Below are 24,183 nucleotides of genomic sequence, written 5' to 3' on the forward strand. Positions count from 1 at the left end.
TCCCTGACCGACCTGAAGCTAAACCCTTGACAGGACTAGGAACCACGAAGGCCCCGGCGTCCTGGGATAGTGGTTGCCAGAAAAAAGTCCTACTACCAAGCGACAGGTGAAGGAACAGCACGACACAGAAGCTAGGCCCAGTTGCAGGCTGGCCAGGAGCTTAGAGAGAGGGAGACAAGGACCAGGAGGCCTTATACCCACTCACTGGGGAGAAGTCCTGAAGTGCACCGTTCCTACCGAGTACCCTGGACCATACCTGACATCTGCACCAGTAAAGGTACTGAAGTGAATTCCCTGTCTCTGTCAGTTACTCCTGCTGCGCCATCTCTCCTGCACTACAAGCCCCAGCATCACCACCATTTGCACCTACACTGCCCCGGGGGCCCGCTCCGCCTGTGGGGAGCAGAAACATCCCAGCTGCCATCCCATCACCCCTGGAGGTCTGCAGCAGCGCCGGTAACCATTACCAGAAACCACAGGTGGTGTCACGAGACAAACTGTACACTAAAACCCCTTTTTAAAGAGAGACCCAGAGTACGGGCCCAGGAGCCGACTGCCGTGACCTCTGAAACAAGGTAAAAGGCCCAGGTACCGAGTCCCCTATATTCCCCCTGGGTGACACAAATATACACAATACTCAACAGAAATAACATCCAGTCTTTAGATTTGCGCATGTGTGTAACTACTATTGCGCAGCCTCTACCTCCCTCTGTGTGCCTGGTTACCCATGTAAACATAGACAATACGGCGATACCGCAGCCGTGTGATCTAATGCCATGCCTGTAACATACGGTGATTAGATCACATATTGCTGAGTAGCCAGGTACATGGACGGAGGCAGCAGTTCAGTAGCGGAGCCAGAAGGTTGGACACCAAGAGCTATTTCTGGAATCTGTAAGATTTTTTTTAATATTGCTCTTGTGTATATTTCTGAATGAATGAATGTGACCTTATTGTGTAGACTGGATCGCGGTTCTTATGCACATATGCTAATGTATGAATATATTGGCTATTTTTATAATTAAATGACCATGTGACTGAGTGGTACCTGATATACTTGGCCATGTACTGTTATTGTCAGCATAATAAAGACTCATGTGGAGATGAAAAGTCGCTGTTTTGTTATTGTATTTCATCAATAAAGAAGACGGTTTATGATCTGTAACATTTGCTGGAGTGCAGCCGCGTTCCCTTCTTTGGTTTTATTATGGGGCAAGTGGACTGGAGCCTGACACTGCGAGCACCATCTTGCATACACGCTACTGTATCTGGATAAAGCTTCTGTTGCAGTGCGGCGTTTTTTTTTTTAAAGTTTTCTATCCATAGTATAGGTGATAATTTGGTGGAGGTCCAACCGCTGGGACTCGCACTGATTAGCAGAATAGAGAACTTTTATCCCCAATGAGGCACTTTTATCCCCATTATAATGGAGTGATAGTGGGCATGCCCTCCATTCATTCTTTACAAGGCTGTCAGAAAAAGCCGAGTGCAGTGCTGGGCAGCCCTGTAGGTAAAGAACAGAATAGCGATCAAGCATGTACACTGCCACTCCATTCTAATAGAGAAAAAAGTGCCCCATTCTAAAATACACTCTGCTGGCAGGTTCTCAGGGAGATCTATGTCCGGCCCATAGTCCTCAACAGCTCATTTACACATAAGAAAAACATGGATTTCTCTGGAATAAGACATCGGATCACAGATAAAACATTTTATTCAGCGTCCTATGACCTCTATTCCTGTATATAGACTGCTTAGAGGGCTGATCCTACGGACTGATTATCCTTTAATCTAGTGTGGGATCTGAATTAATTTAGAAGCCAAATTGATATGGTTGTCAGGGGTCTTATTTAAAGGTACTGTATCTGATTTAATTCAGGCCCAAGATATTTAATCTGCGGTCTAACTATATTTAGGATTCAGGGGTCTGAATTAATTTAGGAGTCTGGGACCAGTACTAATATAGCTGTATGGACCAAGGTCTTGATTTATTTAAGAGATTGCAGTATGAATTAATTTAGGGGCCTGGATTAATTTAATTAATTTAGGGGGTTGAATTGGAGTCTGAATATTTGTATTGTTCTTCAATCCAAATTCATTTAGGACTGTGAACTTATTTAGGGATCTGTAGTTTGTGGTCTCCAATACCCCAAACTTCATTTTCTACCAAGGATTGCTTCATATAGCTATAGTTAAATCAGGTTAGTCATGTTATTGCTTTGGTAAGACATTATTTTACTAATTACTTAAATGTAATCATTTTCATTTTACATGCACGTTATTTTCTCAAGAAAAACAAAACCACTCACCTTAATGTGTTTAACAGTAAATATCACCGGTTCAGTTAAATATAACTTGCTAGATGATTCTTTATATACAGCAGCAGTAATGATAGGAGAATTGACGACAACTGTATGATTTGTGGTCAAAGCTTCAGCTCCCAATTTTATGCTGGCATTCTCTGTGGACAGGTAGCGCCCCAGGTTATTGTACAAGACAAAGGCAACTCTTATCTCACCTATAAATTAAAGAATAAAAAGAGAATAGTTAAAATGCAGACATTAAATTGGTACTTAATAACGCAGATTATTTTCCTAGTCTGACTAGTTTAATAAAGGGAATGTAACATCTTCAGAATCTTGGTTGACTCCATCAGATGTAAAAAATAAGGTTTTATGTTGTGAATAATACTTTATTAGTTTCTGGGAAACTTCTATATTTCTTATATTCTCTCTCTCCATGTGTATGTATTTGTGTGTCAGTGTGTGTGTGTATGGGTGTAAGTATGTCTATGTGTGTGTATATGTGTGTATGTGTGTGAATGTATGTGTGTGTATGTATGGGTGTAAGTACAGTACAGACCAAAAGTTTGGACACACCTTCTAATTTAAAGATTCTTCTGTATTTTCATGACTATGAAAATTGTACATTGATGGTCCCAACCCCATTTATAAGGCAAGAAATCCCACTTATTAAACCTGACAGGGCACACCTGTGAAGTGGAAACCATTTCCGGTGACTACCTCTTGAAGCTCATCAAGAGAATGCCAAGAGTGTGCAAAGCAGTCATCAAAGCAAAAGGTGGCTACTTTGAAGAACGTAGAATATAAGACACTTTTTTGTTAAGTATATAATTCCACATGTGTTAATTCATAGTTTTGATGCCTTCAGTGTGAATGTACAATTTTCATAGTCATGAAAATACAGAAAAATCTTTAAATGAGAAGGTGTGTCCAAACTTTTGGTCTGTACTGTATGTGTATGTGTGTGTATGCGTGTAGGTGTGTGTATATGTGTGTGTATGTATGTATGTGTGTATGGGTGTAAGTATGTGTATGTATATGTGTGTATGTATGCATGTTTGTAGGTATATTTGTGTCAGTGTGTGGGTGTAAGTATGTGTGTGTATGTGTGTGTATGTATGTGTGTATGGGTGTAAGTATGTGTATGTGTGTGTATATATGTGTGTGTGTGTGTGTATGGGTGTATGAGTGTAAGTATGTTTATGTGTGTGTATGTGTGTATGTATGTGAGTATGGGTGTAAGTACAGTATGTGTATGTATGTGTGTGTGTATGTTTATGTGTGTAAGTGCAAGTGTGTGTACGTGTGCGTGTATATATGTGTGTGGATGTGTATATGTTTGTGTGTGTATGTGTCCAGAATATAGCAACACAGCCTATCCAGGTGCAAGTGATTATAAGTGAAAAAACTATAAGGACCCTTTATTCACCTACCAAAGCTACATTTCAGCTCTCTCATAGGAACCTTTCTCAAGCAGTGTTGAAAGGCTCCAAGGAGAGGGCAGCAACACAGCTGGTGTGGTTGAATAAAGGATACTTACACTTGTTTTCACTTATTTGGATGTGCTACCTCATTTTTTTATTTGTATATATTTCAACATTGTAGCTGCAATATAAAAGAGGAAAACTTGAGGAATTATGGAAATCACTAGATCAATAGACATGTTAGTAAAGGAGTTGTCCACTACTTTCACATTGATGCCCTATCCGTAGGATAGGGCATCAACGTATGATCGTCCGGGGTCCCACATGCAGCACCCCCGCCGATCAGCTGTTATCGGTGACGGCAGTGGAAGATGAAAGAATTGAGGGTAAACTGATTAAATTTGCTGATGACACAAAGCTAGGGGGGATAGCTAACACTGGAGATGAGAGAGAGTATTCAAAAAGACCTAAATTTACTGGAGCAGTGGGCAGCAACTAACAGAATGGTTTTTAACAGGGAAAAATGCAAAGTACTACATCTGGGCAATAAAAATGAAAAAAGCATATACAGAATGGGAGGAATAGAGCTAAGCAACAGTACATGTGAAAAAGACTTAGGTATACTAATAGATCATAGACTGAACATGAGTCAACAGTGTGATGCAGCAGCAAAAAAGGCAAATACTATTCTGGGATGTATTAACAGAAGCATACAGTCTAGATCACGTGAAGTCATTATCGGTCTTTACTCCTCTTTGGTCAGACCTCATCTGGAATAGTGTCCTTTTTTGGGCACCACATTTTAAAAAAGACATCGACAAACTGGAGCAAGTTCAGAGAAGAGCGACCAGAATGGTGACCGGTCTGCAAACCATGTCCTATGAGGAACGGTTACAGGATTTGGGAATGTTTAGCTTGCAAAAAAGAAGACTGAGAGGAGACTTAATAGCTGTCTACAAATTTCTCAAGGGCTGTCACATTGTAGAAGGATCATCTTTATTCTCATTTGCACAAGGAAAGACTAGAAGCAATGGGATGAAACTGAATGGGAGGAGACACAGATTAGATATTAGAAAAAACTTTTTGACAGTTAGGGTGATCAATGAGTGGAACAGGCTGCCACAAGAGGTGTTGAGTTCCCCTTCAATGGATAGGGCATCAATGTGAAAGTAGATGACAACTCCTTTAATATGCAAATTATGAAAAACTTGACACAACCTCTTAAAGCATCACCATAATCTGGTGTGACCACATGGTCTACAGACTAATTTCTGGCTATCAATGCGTTCAAGACAAAAGGAGGACTCATAACTGAAGAGGACAGACCTCCATTCCAGAGGTCAAAAAGAGGTCTTCTATAGGGACTGTCAAATTGGTCTTACTCCTGAGATTATGGTATGGAGTGGCGTAATGTACAGTATCCGGACCCTTTTAGTCTTCATCTAAGGTTCACTAACAGCACGGCAATACATTGATTTGGTCGTGGAACCAGTGGTACAGCCATTTTCATGTCTAAGTATCTATTTTTAAACACGACAATGCATGGTTGCTTGTTGCTCGTACTACTGTGAGCAGCCTTCATGACCGAAACGTGCTATTATGGCCTACCGCATCTCTGGACTTGTCTCCCATTAAACACATCTGGGACCATCAATAGACATGTTAATGATGAAAAAATGTAAACAACATTTTCAAAACATCTCGATTCATTCAGTGTGAAGTATGAGAGTCACATGCAGAAATACATAATTATCAATAATGGATTTCTGAGGAATATTCTGCATGCTGAATGCAATTGGGTATGCAAATCATCAAGATCCACTGCTGGCAGCTCATTTTGTAAGTGCTGACCAATGATGTCCCAAATGTGTTCAATGGGAGGCAAGTCTGGAGACGCTGCTGGCCACAGTAAGATGTTTAGGCCATACTGGCTGTTCACATTAGGACAAGCAACATGGCTTGTTGTGTCTACCGATCCTGTAATTTTCACAACTCCATGGCTTTTGCTTCTTGGTGTTGCAATTTTAATGTTGATGTATGTATGTACAGAATAAGAGGTAAACCTAGGAGTGACTGCCAGCATACAGGATAGGAGAAATAGTACAGACACATACACATCTTAACTACTCCACTGAAGAGTCTTTTTAAGGAGCAGAGTAGTCCAGATATGTGAGTGTGCAGGCAGAGCAGTAGCAGATTGCACATACAGTAGCCAATCTGACAGTCCTGATAGATGGACTGTGACTGTCCCTCCATGTTCCAGGATCCAGAGTCCATCTATCATGACTTCCAGACTTAAGAGGATTTAGAAACAGTCCATCACAGTCACCCACCAGCAGGCACTAATGTCAGGTGTGCAGGCAGATAGAGAGGGGATTTGCTGAAGCTGGAGCTCCTGCTAGGCTTGCCTCGCCCAGACCCTGTGGCCCCATCTGACTGTTTGTACTGCACTGATGAGCTTCAAGCACATGCACAGTATAAACTTATAAAAAATATTTAAAAAATCATGGACGATGATTTTTTTTTTCTGAACATTACTGAAGACAGGAAAAACATCTGTTTTTTGCGGACTGCCCATGAATTTAGGTGAGCCTAAGCAGGGTTTATTTGTTTTACTTTGCAGAAAATACAAAAAATAGGTTTTATTGATATTATTTCTTCTTCTTACATACTGTATAAGCAAGAATTAGGAAACAAATGGAAGTATGCCAATTGATCAGTCTACATATGGTCTGTCTGTAGTCTGCAATCTAGGAGATGTATAGGTCTGTAGAAGAGCTGTAGAAACAAATATAGTATAAATAGAACAGTCTTAATCAAGTACTTTACATAAAGTTTGAATTTAAAAGTTTGTTGAATTGTTGTGTTTCTTACTAGTGATGAGCGAGTGTATTCGTTACTATTCCCTATTTGCACGGATAGTACGGTATTCGAATTAATCGTTATTCGGCGAGTATTTGTGTACTAGCCTCGCTATATTTGGATGTCCCGCCCTGCAGTTTTGGCACCTTCTTTGCAGCCACTAAACATGCTGGGCTTCTTAACCAATCACAGTAATGCCACAGACATCTTGGTTGTGGCATTACTGTGATTGGCTGGCCGCCCAGCGTTATAGGGTCTATTTAAGCCCTGCCGCCGCCATTTTGTGCACATTGCGTCTGAAGCCTGCGTTCTATAAGCATAGGGAGAGATCGATCGCTGAGCTGCTAGGGAGAGTGTTTAGGCCTCTTGATCAAACAAAAGCCCTTGTAAGGGCTACCTGCAGTGTGTACTAGTTCTGGTTTAAAGGAGCCGCTCACTAGCTCCATAATACCACCAAAAAATAGCTCTTATCAGAGCTGAAGACACACAACAAAGTCAGAGTACAGGGGAGAGCTTGTGTATTAGGTAGGGAGAGGTGTTTAATTAGTCATTGTCATGGGACCCATACACTTGTATGGGTGATTTTGATCTGTGACTCCAATCAAAACCAACATGTCTCCATGATTTTTTTTTTAGCACTGGTCTATTTTCCCCGCTGGTTTAGGGGTCAGAGACTGCCTTCTATCCATATTAGTGTACGTAAAAAATCTTTAATTGCCCTGCACAAAGCCGTAGTCCAAACATTTCCTACTGCCTGCTACAAACAAGCACCAGGCCATTTTAACCACTATTTTGGGGTGTCAGCCTGCCATCTGTCCATATTAGTCTACGTAAAAAATCTTTGATTGCCCTGCACAAAGCAGTAGTCCAAACATTTCTTACTGCCTGCTACAAACAAGCACTAGGCCATTTTAACCACTATTTTGGGGTGTCAGCCTGCCTTCTGTCCGTATTAGTCTATGTAAAAAATCTTTGATTGCCCTGCACAAAGCAGTAGTCCAAACATTTCCTACTGCCTGCTACAAACAAGCACCAGGCCATTTTAACCACTATTTTGGAAGCCACCATCCCAAGGGCCTCCAATCACAAATAGTAGTTAGGCTGGAGTAGGAATACTGTCCTGGTTTGTCCACTTTACAATCTGCATAGGGTTTCTAAAAATTAGCCCTATGGGCTGAGTCATGGTTGACGCAGGAGGGAAACGGGTTCTTATGGGAAGGGGGTGAGGTAACAGCTGTAGCATGAATCAGCATTTTTGGTGAATTTAGGTTTGCTTGCTCTCATCTGGAGGGATTACAAACTGTGGAGATATCCAGTCCTTGTTGAATTTAATCACAGCAAGTCTCTCTGCATTTTCCGTGGAGATGCATGTGCGCCTATCAATGATGATTGCCCCAGCGGAACTGAAAACACGCTCAGACACCACACTAGCCTAGCAGCCGGGCAGGCCAGCACCTCCAAGGCATATAAGGAGAGGTCGGGCCAAGTGTTCTGCTTAGACACCCAATAATAAAAGAGAACTCAAGCGTCAGAAAGGATGCAAGTATGGTCACTTAAGTACCCCTTGACCATGTTCTGCAACTTATCCCTCCTTGGCATTGTTACAGGCACAGATAGACTTTACTGTTGTGCTGGTCTATTGAAAATTGCCCAATTTGTGCACATTTTTCCCCCACCTCTGTTGGAGCTGGTGTTCTTGTCACTCCCCATTATCCCTTGGTGCTGAAAAGAACCAGTACCTCTGCCGCCGCATTGTCTGAGGGTGATGTTTTCAGCAACTGATCTACAACGGCCCTCTTGAACAATTCAATTGTAAAACTCTTTGTTGACTACAAAAGGAAAAATGGAAATTTCTCCTTGTACCGTGGATCGAGAAAGGTGGCCAACCAGTATAGGTCGCTCTTGTCATCTGCACCTTAAAAACATCTCCAGTATCCGACCTTTTCTCACCTTTGAAACTGCTAAAACTCTTACTGTCGGTCTTATTCACTCTCGTCTGGACTACTGCAACTCTCTTCTGATCGGTCTACCTCTTACCAAATTTACTTCACTTCAATCCGTCCTGAATGCGGCAGCCAGGGTCGTATTTATGTCCAGCCGCTTCACCGATGATTCCATCTTGTGCCAGTCATTACACTGGTCGGCCATTTGCTACAGGGTCCAATATAAACTCATCACTCTCACCCACAAAGCTCTCCACAGTTCTGCACCGCCTTATATCTCCTCTCTCATCTCTGTCTATCGCCCTACACATGTCCACCATTCAACAAATGACCTAAGACTAATATCCCCCATAATCCGAACCTCGCACCTCTGTCTTCTCTCGTGCTGCACCAGTTCTCTGGAATGTTCTACCCCAGACGATCCGAATGATGCCTAGCCACCACGTCTTCAAGCGCGCTTTAAAAACCCATCTCTTTAAACAAGCCTACCACCTCAACTACTCAGTAAACTAACTTTCCCCTGTTCCCTCCTTCTAAATATTATTCTGAATCTGCACCCTACTATTCATCTGTCTCCACACCCTCCATGCACACGATAACTAAACTCGAAACTTGATTATTGCACTTAAACATACTGACTGATGACCGGATCATGTAGTCTTATATGAAAATCCCTACTTATTATGATTGCCTGACCTGAAATAACATGCACTTTTCACCTATTGTGTCCACCCATTGCCTCGTTGAATGTAAGCTTGCGAGCAGGGACCTCACTCCTAATGTAACTGTTTAAACTGAATTTATTGTATGTACATGTCTCCGCTTAATTGTAAAGTGCTGCGGAATATGTTGGCACTATATAAAGAAAAATTATTATTATTATTATTATTACTGTTGGATAAAATGTATTTCACGCGAGGGTCTTGTCACAGACACTTACACATGAATGGTGCCATGTAGGCCAAGCTGCAAAAAGGCAAATGTTCTGTGTCCCCAACAGTAGAAACAGTACCCATCCTCTCCTCACGCTGACTCGCCTCCTCCTCCTCCTCCTCCTCTCCAGCCCAATCAGGCTGGACAGACATGAAGCTTGGGTTGGGTGTCCCCTCTGTAGCATTATGAGTCCCCTTGGAGGCACAGAAAAACAAGTCTTCTCCCTCCGCATCTTCCTCCTCATCACCCAATGTTGCCTCAGAATATTGGCTAGGCTGGGTAGTATCACCCATTGGGAAATCTGGCTCCATACCAACATGCTGGGCACTCAAAGCTTCCTCTTTGAGATTATGCAGTGATTGTTTCAAGAGACACAGCAGCGGGTTTGGTTACGCTGATGATAGCCTGATCACCGCTCACAAGGTTGGTGCAGTACTCAAAGTTCTCAAGAACCTCACAAATGTCAGCGATCCACACCCACTCGACAGTTGTTATGTGTGGTGGCTGACTCTCAGTCTGACCGGCATGCTGAAGCTGGTATTCAGCTACTGCCCTCTGCTGTTTACTAATCCTCGCCAACATATGATAGGTGGAGTTCCACCACGTGGGCAGGTCGCAAATGAGTCGGTGACTTAGCAAATTCAAGCGCTTTTGCAGGGCTGTAAAAGAGGCAAAAGCAGTAGAGGAATGGTGAAAATGGGCGCTAATACGGCGCACCTTCTCAAGTAGGTACGGAGAGTCACTGAAAGTTTTCAGAAGTTTCTGAACAACTAGTTTCAGCACGTGAGCCATGCATGGCACGTGTACCAGCTTGCCGATCTTTAAAGCCGCCACCAAGTTACGCCCATTATCGCAGACGACAAGACCGGTTGGAGGTGCAGCCGGGAGAGCCACTGATTGGTCTGTTGTTTTAAAGCTTGCCACAGCTCTGTTGCAGTGTGTGCTTTCTGACCTAAACAGATCAGCTTCAGCAGAGCGTCTTGCCACTTTGCCGATGCGCTGCTGCATAGGTCCCAGCTTGGCAGTGATGGGGAGGGTAATTCAGCAGAGGATGAGGAGCAGAAGGGGAGAGAGGAAGTGGAATTTGAAGAGGTGGAAACCCTGACAGAAGTTGGGCCCGCTATTCTTAGCGTGGGTGTGATGTTGCAGTTTGCCCCTTTCTCCCACCCTCCACCAGGTTCCCCCAGAATGCCATGACAGAAATGTATCGTTCATGTACACAACAATTTGTCCAGGTGTCTGTTGTTAGGTTGACCTTCCGCGTTACGGCGTTGGTGAGAGCACGGTTCAGATTGATTAACACGTGCTTGTGTAACGCAAGGACGGCACACCGGGCAAAATAGTGGCGGCTGGGAACACTGTATCGTGGGGCAGCCACAGCCAAGAGATCACGGAAGACTGTGCTCCCACAAGCCTAAACGGCAACATCTCCACAGCTAACAATTTGGCAATGTGCGAGTTTAGTATTTGTGCCTGTGGTTGCGTGGCTGGGTATTTACGCATTCTTTCCAAGCTCTCAGGCACGGACAATTGGACGCTTTGCTGGCACAAGGAAGTGGATGTGGTTGATGTTTGTTGAGTGTGAGCAACCGCAGATTGTGGGCAGGAGGTATGAGCTCCTGCTTCTTGAACAGCAGATTCTGAAGGACATAGCCCAGGCGACATGGCATAAGTCTCCACCGAACCCAAAAGCACTACAGATACTGGCTGGTGATGAGCTCATGCAGCCTTTATCTATCCCTCATCCCCTCAAGATGGCTGGACCATCATGGTAAATAAGCCCCTGTCCTTTGTGTCACCCCCACCTCATTGTAGATCGTAAGCTCTTACGAGCAAGGTCGTCATTATTTTTGCTTTAATTATTGTATTATCTTTAGCTATGTTACTTAAGACTGTTGAATATGAACCTCTGAAATGTAAAGTGCTGCGGAATAGGTTGGCGTCATATAAATAGAGAGTATTATTATTATTATTATTATTGGTTTGACCCGCAGACGCAGATTTGGTACCCTGGTGTTCCGCCCACTACTGGGGTGCTTGGCTGCCATGTGGTTTCTCATACTGGTGGTGCTCAGGTTGCTTTTGCCCTGACCTCTGCTCAACTTGGTATGGCAGATGCTACAGACAACAATGTTTTTCTCTGAAAGACTTTCATAAAAAAAATTCCACACAGCAGCTGAATGCCCCCTAGCCCTGACTTGGCGCACAGCGGGGGTGCTCTTGGGAACAGTTGACCCAGTTCTCACTCTGGGCAAACCACGACCCCTTGGTGCCTGTGTTGGTGCTACATATCAATCTTCCTCTGTGTTGCTATCAGTGCACTCATCATCGACCACCTCGTCTTCTATCTCATCCTCCTTTCCAGTTGACAATGTAGGCTGACCTGATGGCAACTGTGTCTCATCATCATCAGCCTCCACCTCTGGAGACAGTAAATGGCGTTCCTTAAAGTGGCTTTCTTCCAGCCGTAGGTCCTCAAATACTTAAGCATCAACGCACACCACCTCCTCTTGTCCCTCTTCCATTGCTGCACGGTGATAGGCCAGAGCCAACCCAACCAAAGGATACGTACCAAACAGATCCTCGGAGTGGCCAAGCTTGGGGTCATATGTGTCCTGTGACTGATAATGGCGGGAGGAAGGAGAACCAGCTTCAAGATTGGAAGGGCCAGCCTTCTGTGTATCCACAGTAGACTGTGTGGTTGTGGAAGATTTGTTGCTGCTTGACAAATGCGTAGAGGCCTTGTCTGCTATCCAAGACAGAATCTGCTCTCGCTCTTCTGGCTTCCACACACGTTTATGTTCCAGACCGGGAACTTTTTCCAGGAACATAGTGGATGCATCAAGCTTCTTCTGACCAGACACAGACTGAGTGCCTTCTCACGCACCACTTACAATATCACGTCCACGTCCCTTAACAACAGGCTTTTTTAGCATTTTGGGTTTTGTTGACAGATTTTCAGATGTTGATGGCACAAGCCAAGCTAGCTGTCACAGGCACAGCCAAAATAGTGAGTCAACCATGATACAGCCGTAGGGCTAATTTTTACAAATCCTATGCACATTGTGCAGTGGACAAACCAGGATAGTATTCCTACTCCAGCCTAACTACTATTTGTGATTGGAGGCCCTTGGGATGGTGGCTTCCTGCGTCAACCATGACTCAGCCCATATGGCTAATTTTCACAAACCCTATGCACATTGTGCAGTGGACAAATCTGGAATGTACAGTAGTCCTACCAAACTAATATTTGTCATTGGAGGCCCTTGTCACAGGTTGTGCCACATTGTGACTGAGATAGGGGATATATATTCAATAGAAATTTACACTGACTGTTGATGACTGACTGATGGCCCTCTGAAAACTTGAATTGAGGGCCACAACTACTACAGTACTCCATCGTAGATAATGTTTGTCAAGAGAGGCCCTTGTCTTGGAATCTTCCTGCACCTATGACACAGCCCCATGAGTAATTTTTGGAAATACGATGCACATTCTGCACTGGACCAAGTAGTACAGTATCAAGAAGTTTTCTCTTGCTATATAATCTGGGGATTATTGACAATCAAAATCTCTAAGCCATTTGGAGAAGCTTCTCCAACCCATCCTGGAGGGGGGCATCCAGTTGACTAGTGCAGCTTTATTTTTCCGGTTGACAGAGTTCAGCCATACCTGAGGATCGCAGGCCGCACTCACTGCTACCTTCTAGTACTCCATGTCTCTTGGCCATTTTCTCTGTAGTCTCTGCCCTTAAATGAGTTAAATAATAGAGTGAGGGCCCTACAATATGAATAAGTGAGGGCACTCTGAAATGTACACATGGGGCACCTCCAAAATTTCTAGAGAAGGGCATTTCAAAATGTATGTTACAGGGCCACACGAGGGCTCTCACAAAACTCAGCTTTCCTGCCTACTGCAGGCCCTCTGAACATTTGAATTTAGGGCCGCAGTATCACATGGTGGTGGAGTAGGGGGTCAAGCCCAACGCTACAATGGGCACATTGTAAACTGCTATGGAATATGTATTCCACTTTCTGAGTGTCAATGATGGAGGGACCACCCAAATGTCGTAGTAACAGCTGTCCCTCCAAAACGCATGTTACAGAGCCACCTGAGGCCTCTCAGGTCAAAGATCAACATACCTACTGGTGCGTTCCAGCTGTGCTTGTAAAGTGCTGGGGAATAGCAAACTAAAAATGATGTATGACAGAGGGACCTACAAAATGTATAAGTCAGGGCCCTCCCAATTGTAAAAGGCGAAAAAAGCCACAACAGTATGTGTGAACAAAGGCTAAAAGGGATATTTTTGGTTCCTCTGGTTTATTTAGCCTTATATACAAGTGATTGTGCAGGAAAAACTGTTTCTTAACCTTTTTGGCCTGTTAAATGCAATTTAGGTTAGGTTTGGTAGTTGTACTTGTGTGTCTGTAAAAGTGGCGTCACACTGTGACAAACTTATTCCCGGAAACCATATGTGAGTCAGAAATGCATGCAGGCACATTCTCCAGGCTCTTCCCATCCATTTCAGCCTTTTCCTCAGGCCCCCAGACCCCTCTGTAGGGTCCAGCAGAAAATTACTCGCATTACTGACTTACATTGTACTCGCTATTCGGAACGAATACGCGATTATTACAAAGTACTCGTTACGAGTATAGCGATTACGAATATTACGGTACTCGCTCATCTCTATTTCTTACTCAAGTTAATGGGGTTTTGTCACACATAGATTTTGAGAGTGGCACTGTTTCTTGGGAAAGTAAGTACATACTTTTTCTAGTCTCAAACAACCCTTTTAGTCTGAGTATAATTTACTCTAATTTCTGTCCCTTTCAGCTAAGTACACCCACATTTTACATAAAATGTCAGGTGTGGTGGAGAAATAAACAAATAGCAATTTTTATAGCAAATAAGATGTGTATCAACATTTGCTATGTTCATTTTCTATTATTGACTATGAACACACCATGTTTTACTCAAATAAGAAGACAAATTAGGAAATACAATCATGTTCCTCCAAAAAATAGATACTGACTGAAACCCTTCTAGTATATAAGAAAGTCCAGGCAGCATCGCTCCTTCTGGAAATGTTCAGGGAGAGGGTTCACCTTCCAGTAGAGCTAACCAGCTCCTCAACAGATTTCATAGCAGAGGAGATAGAACAGCAAGATTGTCTCAAAGCATGTTCATTGTAGTCAATGTGCGCTGAAGAAATAACTGAACCGTAGATAGAGAAAGAGCCAATAATCATCACTAGGAGACTAGGAGTAGAATGCAGAAAGCCAAAAGAAAGAGACCAGGAAGCAGTCAAAGGACGGGCTGGGGGGTAAAACTAAGAATAGCGTACCATAAGCCAAATCAAAGGGATCAAAACTGGAGAGGAATCCAATAATAAGGCTAAGGTCAATGACAGGGTCAGCAATAAGGCAGCATTTAGTAGAAGTACATTGATTTCAAGAAAAAAAGGGATAAAGGTTGGATCTCATTTAAAATAGGCAGCAATGACTGACATTAACAATGGGCATTTGTTGCAAAAGCAATCAGTTGAGGCTGGAAGTATGAGCAGAAAGACAATGGCGGGAGTATGGAGGAGTGGTTGGTTGCTTAGGAGCCTGAGGCACCTGTGGCCTGGAGACAAGAAAGTTAGCAGGAAGCGGCCTCTGGAATGGGAACAGGTCAGTAACACTAACTTAGATCAAAAGTACAGACTTGTAAATTTGCCACACAATGTTACAGGTTTGGCTGCCAAAATATATTGACATTAAGGAAAAAAAAGATTGTACACAGCAAAATCCAATGCAAATGACACTTTGAGGCTGTGTGCCCACGATGCGTTATCTAAGCGTTTCCGCAGCGGCAATTCCGCTGCAGAAACGCTTAAAAAACGCTTGGTAGAAGGCCTGCCATGTTCCCCAATGATAATCCGCATGTGCTCTGCACATGCTGCAGAAATTTCCGCTGCGGATTATCATTGCGGAAAAAAACACAGCACTACCAATTATTTTGCGGAAGCGCTGCGTTTTCGCCGCCATTGACTTGCATTGGAACGCATGGAATCCGCATTACTGCATCTGTACATGCAGAATCCATGCGTTTCAATGTGCGGATGGTACCCGGGTCTGGAGGACAGCAGACTCTCCTCCGGACCCGGGTACCATAGAACCTGTAAAAAAAAGAATAAAATTAAAAAAATATATTATACTTACCTTCTGATGTCCCCCGGTGTGCTTGTCTCGACTTGCCAGCAGATCGCGGTGGACTCAAGGACCTGCGCTGACGTCATTTAGTCATGTGACTAAATGTGCAGGTCCTTCAGTGTACCGCGAGGTGCCGGCAAGCCGAGACTCATCGTATCAAGACTCCGGGGGCCATCGGAAAGTAAGTATAATATTTATTTTTTACCATTTTTTTACTATAACTTGGTCACACTATATAAATCCATGCCGTTTGCATGGATTTATATAGTGTGACCAAGTTGTCAAACACTTTCCAAGTGATGCTAAAATTGCTTGGAAAGCGCTTGACAACCCGCATGCGGAAATGCATGTGAAGAACGCTTCACTTCCGCATGTCCCTGGCAGGAAAACGCATGTACAATCCGCATGTACAATCCGCATGCGTTTTTTCTGCCAGGGAGATGCCGAATCACTCAGGAAAAAATCCTGAGCATTTCTGCATTGTGGGCGCATAGCCTTAGGCTATGTTGACACATCATGTTTTTTTTCTGCGTTCATTTTCTGCAGCAAAACCTGGTCTCTTGCCAGGAGGTTGTTCAGAATTTTTGCTGCTGTTTTCTTGCTTTTTCCTTTTTTTTTTTTGGTGCGTTTTTGGTGCATTTTTTCAGCGTTTTTTTCACTGTCCTTTTGTCTCTGTTATGTACATAAAGTTCAGTGGGAAAAAAAAATCTCATTCTGGTTTATGCACAGAAAACTCTGAAAACTTGACACCTGCGTTTTTGTTGTGTTTTTCCAGCGTTTTTATCACCACCCATTATTTCCAATGGGTGAAAAAACGCTGAAAAAAATGCTGAAAAAACGCTGAAAGAAGTGACATGCTCTATCTTTTAAAAAACCATGCGATGGACAAAATCCTGAACAGAAAAAAAACATGATGTGTGCATGAAATTTCTAGAATCTCAGACTTTGCTGGTACTGCAAAACACAGCTGAAAATTTGCATAAAAAAACATGATGTGTGAACATAGCCTTACGTGTGCGATTTATAATATATGTGTTTGTTTTTACCAAAAATGAGATTAAATCCGAAAGTACAGTAAAAGTTATTATTAGAATTTGTTGTACATAGCCTCAAACCTTAGATGGTGGTCAGCCGGCAGATATCTTGGCTGACTACCGCATAGACAGGAGGGCGCACTCTGTCAGGCTCTCTTGTGTTCTCTATAAGATAGCCACTGCCGTACATCTCTAATGGCGGCTTATTTCAGGGAGAACATAAGGATTGTAAGTCCAAAAATGGACACATCGGATCATTAATGCCCCTGGCAATCATTTTTTTAGGCCCCCATAGATATTGGACTGTTGGCCAAGCCATTGATAATGTGGATGACAGCTTTAGATTCTGTTTGATGTGTGAGAGTTTTGCATAGATTAAGCGGTCAGCATACTTTATTTACAGTATTTACTATGGTTCCTTCGATATACATCCTCTTGATTAAAAAAAAAATTGCTGAATTTTTATTTACCATTGCGTCCATTTTGTCTCAGTGTATTCGAAGAAAGTTGAATAGAGCTCCCATATCCAATATTCTGTGGGAAGTGGAGATCTTCCAAATTCACATCTGTACTTAATCTTGCAACTTCAAGTTCTAGTTACAAAACAGAATAAAAGTGAAGAAAGAAGACATTTTAGTATTACTGTACATGTTCATATTGTATAGGTAACAACAGCAATTACAAGTATACCTCAAGAAATCATTTTCCTGGAGATGCTTGATTTAACTATCATAAATAAATGATTGGTATTCTCTCCTTCATTGCAATATTTAGTTGCTAGGGCAGGATAATATGGTCTGCTACCTATATAACAATGTTGGAAATCATAGGGCCTAAACAGCGTCATCGAGGGGTATGGCATGTAGTGAGATTTATTGTTTTGCTTACTTAAAGCGGTTGTCCAGGACTTTTGCATTGATGGCCTATTCTAACATTGATGGCCTATCCTTAGGATAGGTCATCATTATCTGATCGTTGGGGGTGCAACACTCGGCACCCCGTTGATTAACTGGTGCCTGCGGCAAACGGATGTACTCAGCTGTGGAGTTGCACCGCTTCGTTGATGGTATAGTAGCGGAGGTGCAGTACCCGGCCGTGAAAAAGCTGTGATGTGTAGCTCCGCAATTGTGCACATATGGCCACTGCGGGTGCGGGGAACAGCAGATTAGTGGGGTGGCAGGTATCGCACCCCCACCAATCAAATATTGATGAGCTATCTCAAGGATAGGCCATCAATGTAAAAGTCCTGGACAACCCCTTTAAATAGTGCTAATTTGAATCTGCAGCGCTTTATAGACATTGTCATCACTGTTCCCACTGGGGTTCACAAAATTCTTATCTGCATGAAAGAAAACTCAAGCAAATATGGGAGAACAAACTTACTCCTTACAGATACTGCCTTTGGTAGGATTTGAAACAAGGACACCAGTGGTGCAACGCACTGGGCCATAATGCTGGCCATATTAACCCCTTAACCCCCGAGGGTGGTTTGCACGTTAATGACCAGGCCAATTTTTACAATTCTGACCACTGTCACTTTATGAGGTAATTACTCTGGAACGCTTCAACGGATCCCCCTGATTCTGAGATTGTTTTTTCGTGACATATTGTACTTCATGATTGTGGTACAATTTCTTCGATATCACTTGCGTTTATTTGTGAAAAAAATGGAAATATGGCGAAAATTTTGAAAATTTTGCAATTTTCAAAATTTGAATTTTTATGCCCTTAAATCAGAGAGATATGTCACACAAAAGAGTTAATAAATAACATTTCCCACATGTCTACTTTATATCAGCACAATTTTGGAACCAAAATTTTTTTTTGTTAGGGAGCTATAAGGGTTAAAAGTTGACCAGCGATTTCTCATTTTTCCAACAAAATTTACAAAATCATTTTTTTAGGGACCACATCACATTTGAAGTCACTTTGAGGGTTCTTTATGACAGAAAATACCCAAAAGTGACACCATTCTAAAAACTGCACCCCTCAAGGTGCTCAAAACCACATTCAATAAGTTTATTAACCCTTCAGGTGCTTCACAGGAATTTTTGGAATGTGGAAGAAAAAAATGAACATTTAACTTTTTTCACAAAAATGTTACTTTAGACCCAATTTTTTTTATTTTCACAGGGGTAACAAGAAAAAATGGACCCCAAAATTTGTTGTGCAATTTCCCCTGGGCACGCAGATACCCCATATGTGGGGAAAAAACACTGTTTGGGCGCACGGCAGGGCTCGGAAGGGAAGGAGCGCCATTTGACTTTTTGATTGTAAAATTTGCTTGAATAATTAGCGGATGCCATGTTGTGTTTGGAGAGCCCCTGATGTGCCTAAACATTGGAGCTCCCCCACAAGTGACCCCATTTTGGAAACTAGACCCCCCAAGGCACCTATCTAGATGCATAGTGAGCACTTGGAACCCCCAGGTGCTTCACAAATTGATTCGTAAAAATGAAAAAGTGTTTTTTTTTTCACTTTTTCATTTTTATGAATCAATTTGTGAAGCACCTAGGGGTTCCAAGTGCTCACTATGCATCTAGATAGGTGTCTTGGGGGGTCTAGTTTCCAAAATGGGGTCACTTGTGGGGGAGCTCCAATGTTTGGGCACACAGGGACTCTCCAAATGCAACATGGTGTCCGCTAACAAATTGAATGGAAAATCGGCTCAAATTGTTAGCGGACACCATGTTGCGTTTGGAGAGCCCCTGTGTGCCCAAACATTGGAGCTCCCCCACAAGTGACCCCATTTTGGAAACTAGACCCCACAAGGCACCTATCTAGATGCATAGTGAGCACTTGGAACCCCCAGGTGCTTCACAAATTGATTTGTAAAAATGAAAAAGTGAAAAAAAAAACACTTTTTCATTTATATGAATCAATTTGTGAAGCACCTGGGGGTTCCAAGTGCTCACTATGCATCTAGATAGGTGCCTTGGGGGGTCTAGTTTCCAAAATGGGATCACTTGTGGGGACGCTCCAATGTTTGGGCACACAGGGGCTCTCCAAACGTAACATGGTGTCCGCTAACAATTTGAGCCGACAATTTGTTAGCGGACACCATGTTGCATTTGGAGAGTCCGTGTGTGCCCAAACATTGGAGCTCCCCCACAAGTGACCCCATTTTGGAAACTAGACCCCCCAAGGCACCTATCTAGATGCATAGTGAGCAGTTAGAACCCCCAGGTGCTTCACAAATTGATTCGTAAAAATGAAAAAGTGGAAAAAAAATACTTTTCCATTTTTACGAATCAATTTGTGAAGCACCTAAGGGTTCCAAGTGCTCACTATGCATCTGGATAGGTGCCTTGGGGGGTCTAGTTTCCAAAATGGGGTCACTTGTGGGGGAGCTCCAATGTTTGGGCACACAGGGGCTCTCCAAACGCAACATGGCGTCCGCTAACAATTTGAGCCGATTTTCCATTCAATTTGTTAGCGGACACCATGTCACGTTTGGAGAGCCCCTGATGTGCCTAAACAGTGGAGCTCCCCCACAAGTGACCCCATTTTGGAAACTATACCCCTCAAGGATTTTATTAAGGTGTATAGTGAACATTTTGAACCCAGAGGTACGACACAGAATTTGATAACATTAGGTCATCATATTGAATAAGTTGTCATTAGTCTTGAGCGCAAGTGCTCGCTACTTGAGTTTGCATCGGGTACTCAGGTATGCACCATGTACTGCGTGTGCTCGAGTGACATGCTCGAGTCCCCGCCCGGATGTTTCACGGTTATTAGACACCCAAAAAAAAACATGCGGGGATCGCTCGTGCTTGGCAGGCAATCCCCGCAAAGTTTTTTGGGCCGTGAAGCATATGGGGCGGAGACTTGAGCATGTCACTCAAATACCCACGATACTCAATGCATACCAGAACACCCGATGTAAACTCAAGTAGCGAGCACTTGCGCTCAACACTAGTCGCCATATCGTCATCTTTTTTTCTTACTTTTGAAAAAAATCCCAACCCCATCACAACCCTAACCCCAACCCCAACCCTAACCCTAACACAACCCTAACCGTAGCACAACCCTAACCGTAGCACAACCTTTACCGTAGCACAACCCTTACCGTAGCACAACCCTTACCGTAGCACAACCCTAACCCTAGCACAACCCTAACCTGAGAGTTTATTTTTTACGCCGTTCCTCATGCGGTATAAGTGATTAGACGACTTTATTCTTCGGGTCGGTGAGACTACAGCGATACCAGAATCATATGGGGTTTTTATGACTGACAGCTGTCACACACTAAAAGACGCATTTTTTGTAAAATCTAGTTTTTGCATCGCCATATTTTGAGAGCTATAATTTTTCCAGATTTTGGCAGACAGTCATTTGACGGCTTGTTTTTTGCGGGATGAGTTGACGTTGTTATTGGTGCCATTTTCAGGCACGTGACATTTTTGGATCGCTTTCTTTTCCGATTTTTGGGAGGCAGAATAAACAAAAACCAACAATTCAGGAATTGTTTTTTTGTTTTTTTTTTATTCTGTTCCGCGTGTGGTAAAATTGATAAGGCAGCTTTATTCTTCGGGTCAGTACGTTTACAGCGGTACCACATTAATATCGTATTTCTATGTTTTGCACTTTTACATAATAAAAGCAATTTTATAGAAAAAATTATTTTTTAGAATAGCTTTATTCTGAGAGCTATAATTTTTTTATTTTTTGGCTGATGGAGCTGTATGGTGGCTTGTTTTTTGCGGGACGAGATGACGTTTTCAGCTGTACCATTTTTATTTATATTTGTCTTTTTGATCGCGTGTTATTCCATTTTTTGTTTGGCGGTATGGTGATAAAGCATTGTTTTTTGCTTCGTTTTTTTTTTTTTTTTTTTTTACCGTGTTCACTGAAGGGGTTAACTAGTGGGACAGTTTTATAGGTCAGGTCGTTCCGGACGCGGCGATACCAAATATGTGTACTTTTATTGTTTTTTTTTATAATAATATTTATTGATGGGTACATTATATTTTTATTTTTGGTGGATTATTTATTTATTTATTTATTTTTTTAATATTTTTAAAAAAATTTTTTTTTTTTTTTTTCACTTTCTGATAGTTTTTATACTTTATTACTTTGTCCCACTATGGGACTTTCACTTTTTTTTCTCTGATCGCCAGCATGGCACAGGAATGCAGCACCATCCCTGTGTCATGCAGGCTGTCAGCGCTGGACAGGGAGAAGATTGTTTGGAGATGCACTGCGCATGTCCAAAAAATCTTCCTGCTGTCTGGTGACCCGGATGTTGTCATGACGACATCGGGTCGTCATGGCAACATCCTGGAAGCCACGGCAGACAGCGCTGGAAGCCGGAAGAGGAGGTGAGTATCTGCGATCACCTCCCCTTGCCACCGCAATGCTGCGATCGACTTCGATCGCAGCATCGCGGGGGTTAATGTGCTGGGAGCGGTGCGTGACCGCTCCCTGCACATAGTACCGGGTGTCAGCTGTGACAATCAGCTGACACCCGGCGGCGATCGCGCCCGCATAGCCTGTGTGCGCGTGCGATCGCCATGACGTTCTAATAGGGGTCTGGCTCTTAAGTCCCAGGGCACAGACGCGTATTAGTACGTCAAATGTTGTTAAGGGGTTAAAGCACCTCTCCAATTTTTTTTTTATTTCTGTGCTGGAGTGGTGCTACTAACAGTGGGAAAAAAAAGTATTTAGTCAGCCACCAATTGTGCAAGTTCTCCCACTTAAAAAGATGTGAGAGGCCTGTAATTGACATCATAGATAGACCTCAACTATGAGAGACAAAATGAGAAAACAAATCCTGAAATCACATTGTCTGATTTGGAAAGAAATTTTTTTCAAATTTTTAATTATTATTAATTTACCAATGCAGTAGGAGCGGTCTACAGAAAAAAAATCAAGTCACCAGAATTGTGATTATGGTCACCACACTCCCCTAACAAAATGCAATCCCCAAATTGGTATAATAAAGAAAACCATCAGCTTGCCACACAAAAAAAACAAGCCCTCACCCAGCTCAACTGAATTAAAAATGTTATGGGTCTGTTGACACAAACCAAAATTCTTCTTTTTTACAAACTTCTGATTTTTTTTCTCGCCACTTTAATAAAAAAAAAATATGAAATTTGGTATTATCATACTGACCTGAAGAATCATGCAACTAGTTCAAATTTACCATACAAAGGATACCATAAAAACATAGCCCAAAAGAACAATGGCAGAATTGCCTTTTTTTCCCAATTTTGTTGCACTTGGAATTCATTTCCTGTTTGTTTGTTTTTTGTTTTTTTTTACCATTTCATGACAAAATGAATGGTGTCTTACAAAACTACAACTCATCCCACAGAATAACAAGCCCTCATATGACCGTGTTGACACTAAAATAAAAAAATGATTGCTCTTGGAAGATGGGAAGGAAAATGTAAACGTAAAAATGAAACTTGGCTGCGGAAGCAAGGAGTTAAATTGAAATGCTTATTCACAGCTAAACAGAATAGTGACATGGTCTTCCATTTGGATGTGATGTGAATTCTAGTAGCCATTGGGATGTGGTTAATAAGGCGGAAAGTTCTTTGGTGATCTGTGGCTTAAAAGCATAGCAAGGAGGCTAGGGCAAATTGTCTATCTCACTGCAGAAGACACAAGCAAGGAGATGACTCCATAAAGTCATATTTCATGTTCCCCGGCTCATCACGTCATCTAAAGCACCCATATCAGACACCAGGATAAAGTCTGTATAGTCTATCCTGAAGATAATATAGCATCTGAGTGGTGTCTCACTTAAAGGGAATGTGTCATCAGAAAATGACATACTGTTTAAACCAGGTTTTACGTAAAAAATTTTTTTTTTTAAATGTTTTTTTTTATGATTCTTCACACTGGCCATTGAGACGACTCTAGAATCGTACAGATGTAGAGAAGTTTAGCTTGACAAATTATGCACCATCTTAATAAATTGTCACAGAATGATATCTCATTTAAGAGGCTTTATAGAACTGGTCACTGGCCGGGAGTATGTATAACGCATACATACCCCCAAATCCACGCAGCGCACAGTGCGTATGCAGACTTATCAATTTAGACCGGACAACCCCTTTAAGGTAAATGTGGCTACATCTGTACTTTCTGTTCTCTCATTAAATTCACCTATACATTAGCAGTAATAGACTCAGACCCTATCTTTAGTATTGAAGCATCTAAAGTGCGTGTGCAAAGATGATTGTAAAGGGAAAAGTAGTGATGGGAAAGGTATGACATCACCTGTTGTGAATAGTGCATGTTGTGTTATCAGCTGTGTATTGAAGTGTCGCCAGTCATTGTAATCCTGCCTCTGATGATAATGAGGTAAAGTAGAAGGTCTGCTCAACTGTGTGGGTTTCGTGCCAGAAGTATGACATGTGTCAAAATAGTGAAATGGTAACTTTGGCACTGAAGAATGAAATGCTCATAAAATTGCCGTTCAAGTTATATTTAATTAAAACACAGACAAAAATCCCAACGTTTCGACCTATTGATGC

At 42.4% G+C, this 24,183-nt stretch overlaps 1 protein-coding gene across 13 annotated transcripts in view; it reads right to left on the minus strand.

Annotated features, from left to right (window-relative positions):
• The window catches only part of ADGRL3 (adhesion G protein-coupled receptor L3), a 1,088,292-nt gene that overhangs the window by 427,050 nt on the left and 637,059 nt on the right, over positions 1-24,183 (minus strand). For all 13 annotated transcript variants that reach the window (XM_073686326.1, XM_073686314.1, XM_073686318.1 and 10 more), the window contains 2 exons: positions 17,161-17,283; positions 2,307-2,515 (listed from right to left, as the gene is read on the minus strand). In XM_073686326.1, the coding sequence (XP_073542427.1) occupies positions 2,307-2,515; positions 17,161-17,283 (332 nt within the window). The remainder of the gene's footprint in view (positions 1-2,306; positions 2,516-17,160; positions 17,284-24,183) is intronic.

The sequence above is a fragment of the Phyllobates terribilis genome, unplaced genomic scaffold (genome assembly GCF_046119375.1).
Source record: "Phyllobates terribilis strain yellow unplaced genomic scaffold, ASM4611937v1 Scaffold_1__5_contigs__length_1240528914, whole genome shotgun sequence".
Classification (NCBI taxonomy): Eukaryota; Metazoa; Chordata; class Amphibia; order Anura; family Dendrobatidae; genus Phyllobates; species Phyllobates terribilis.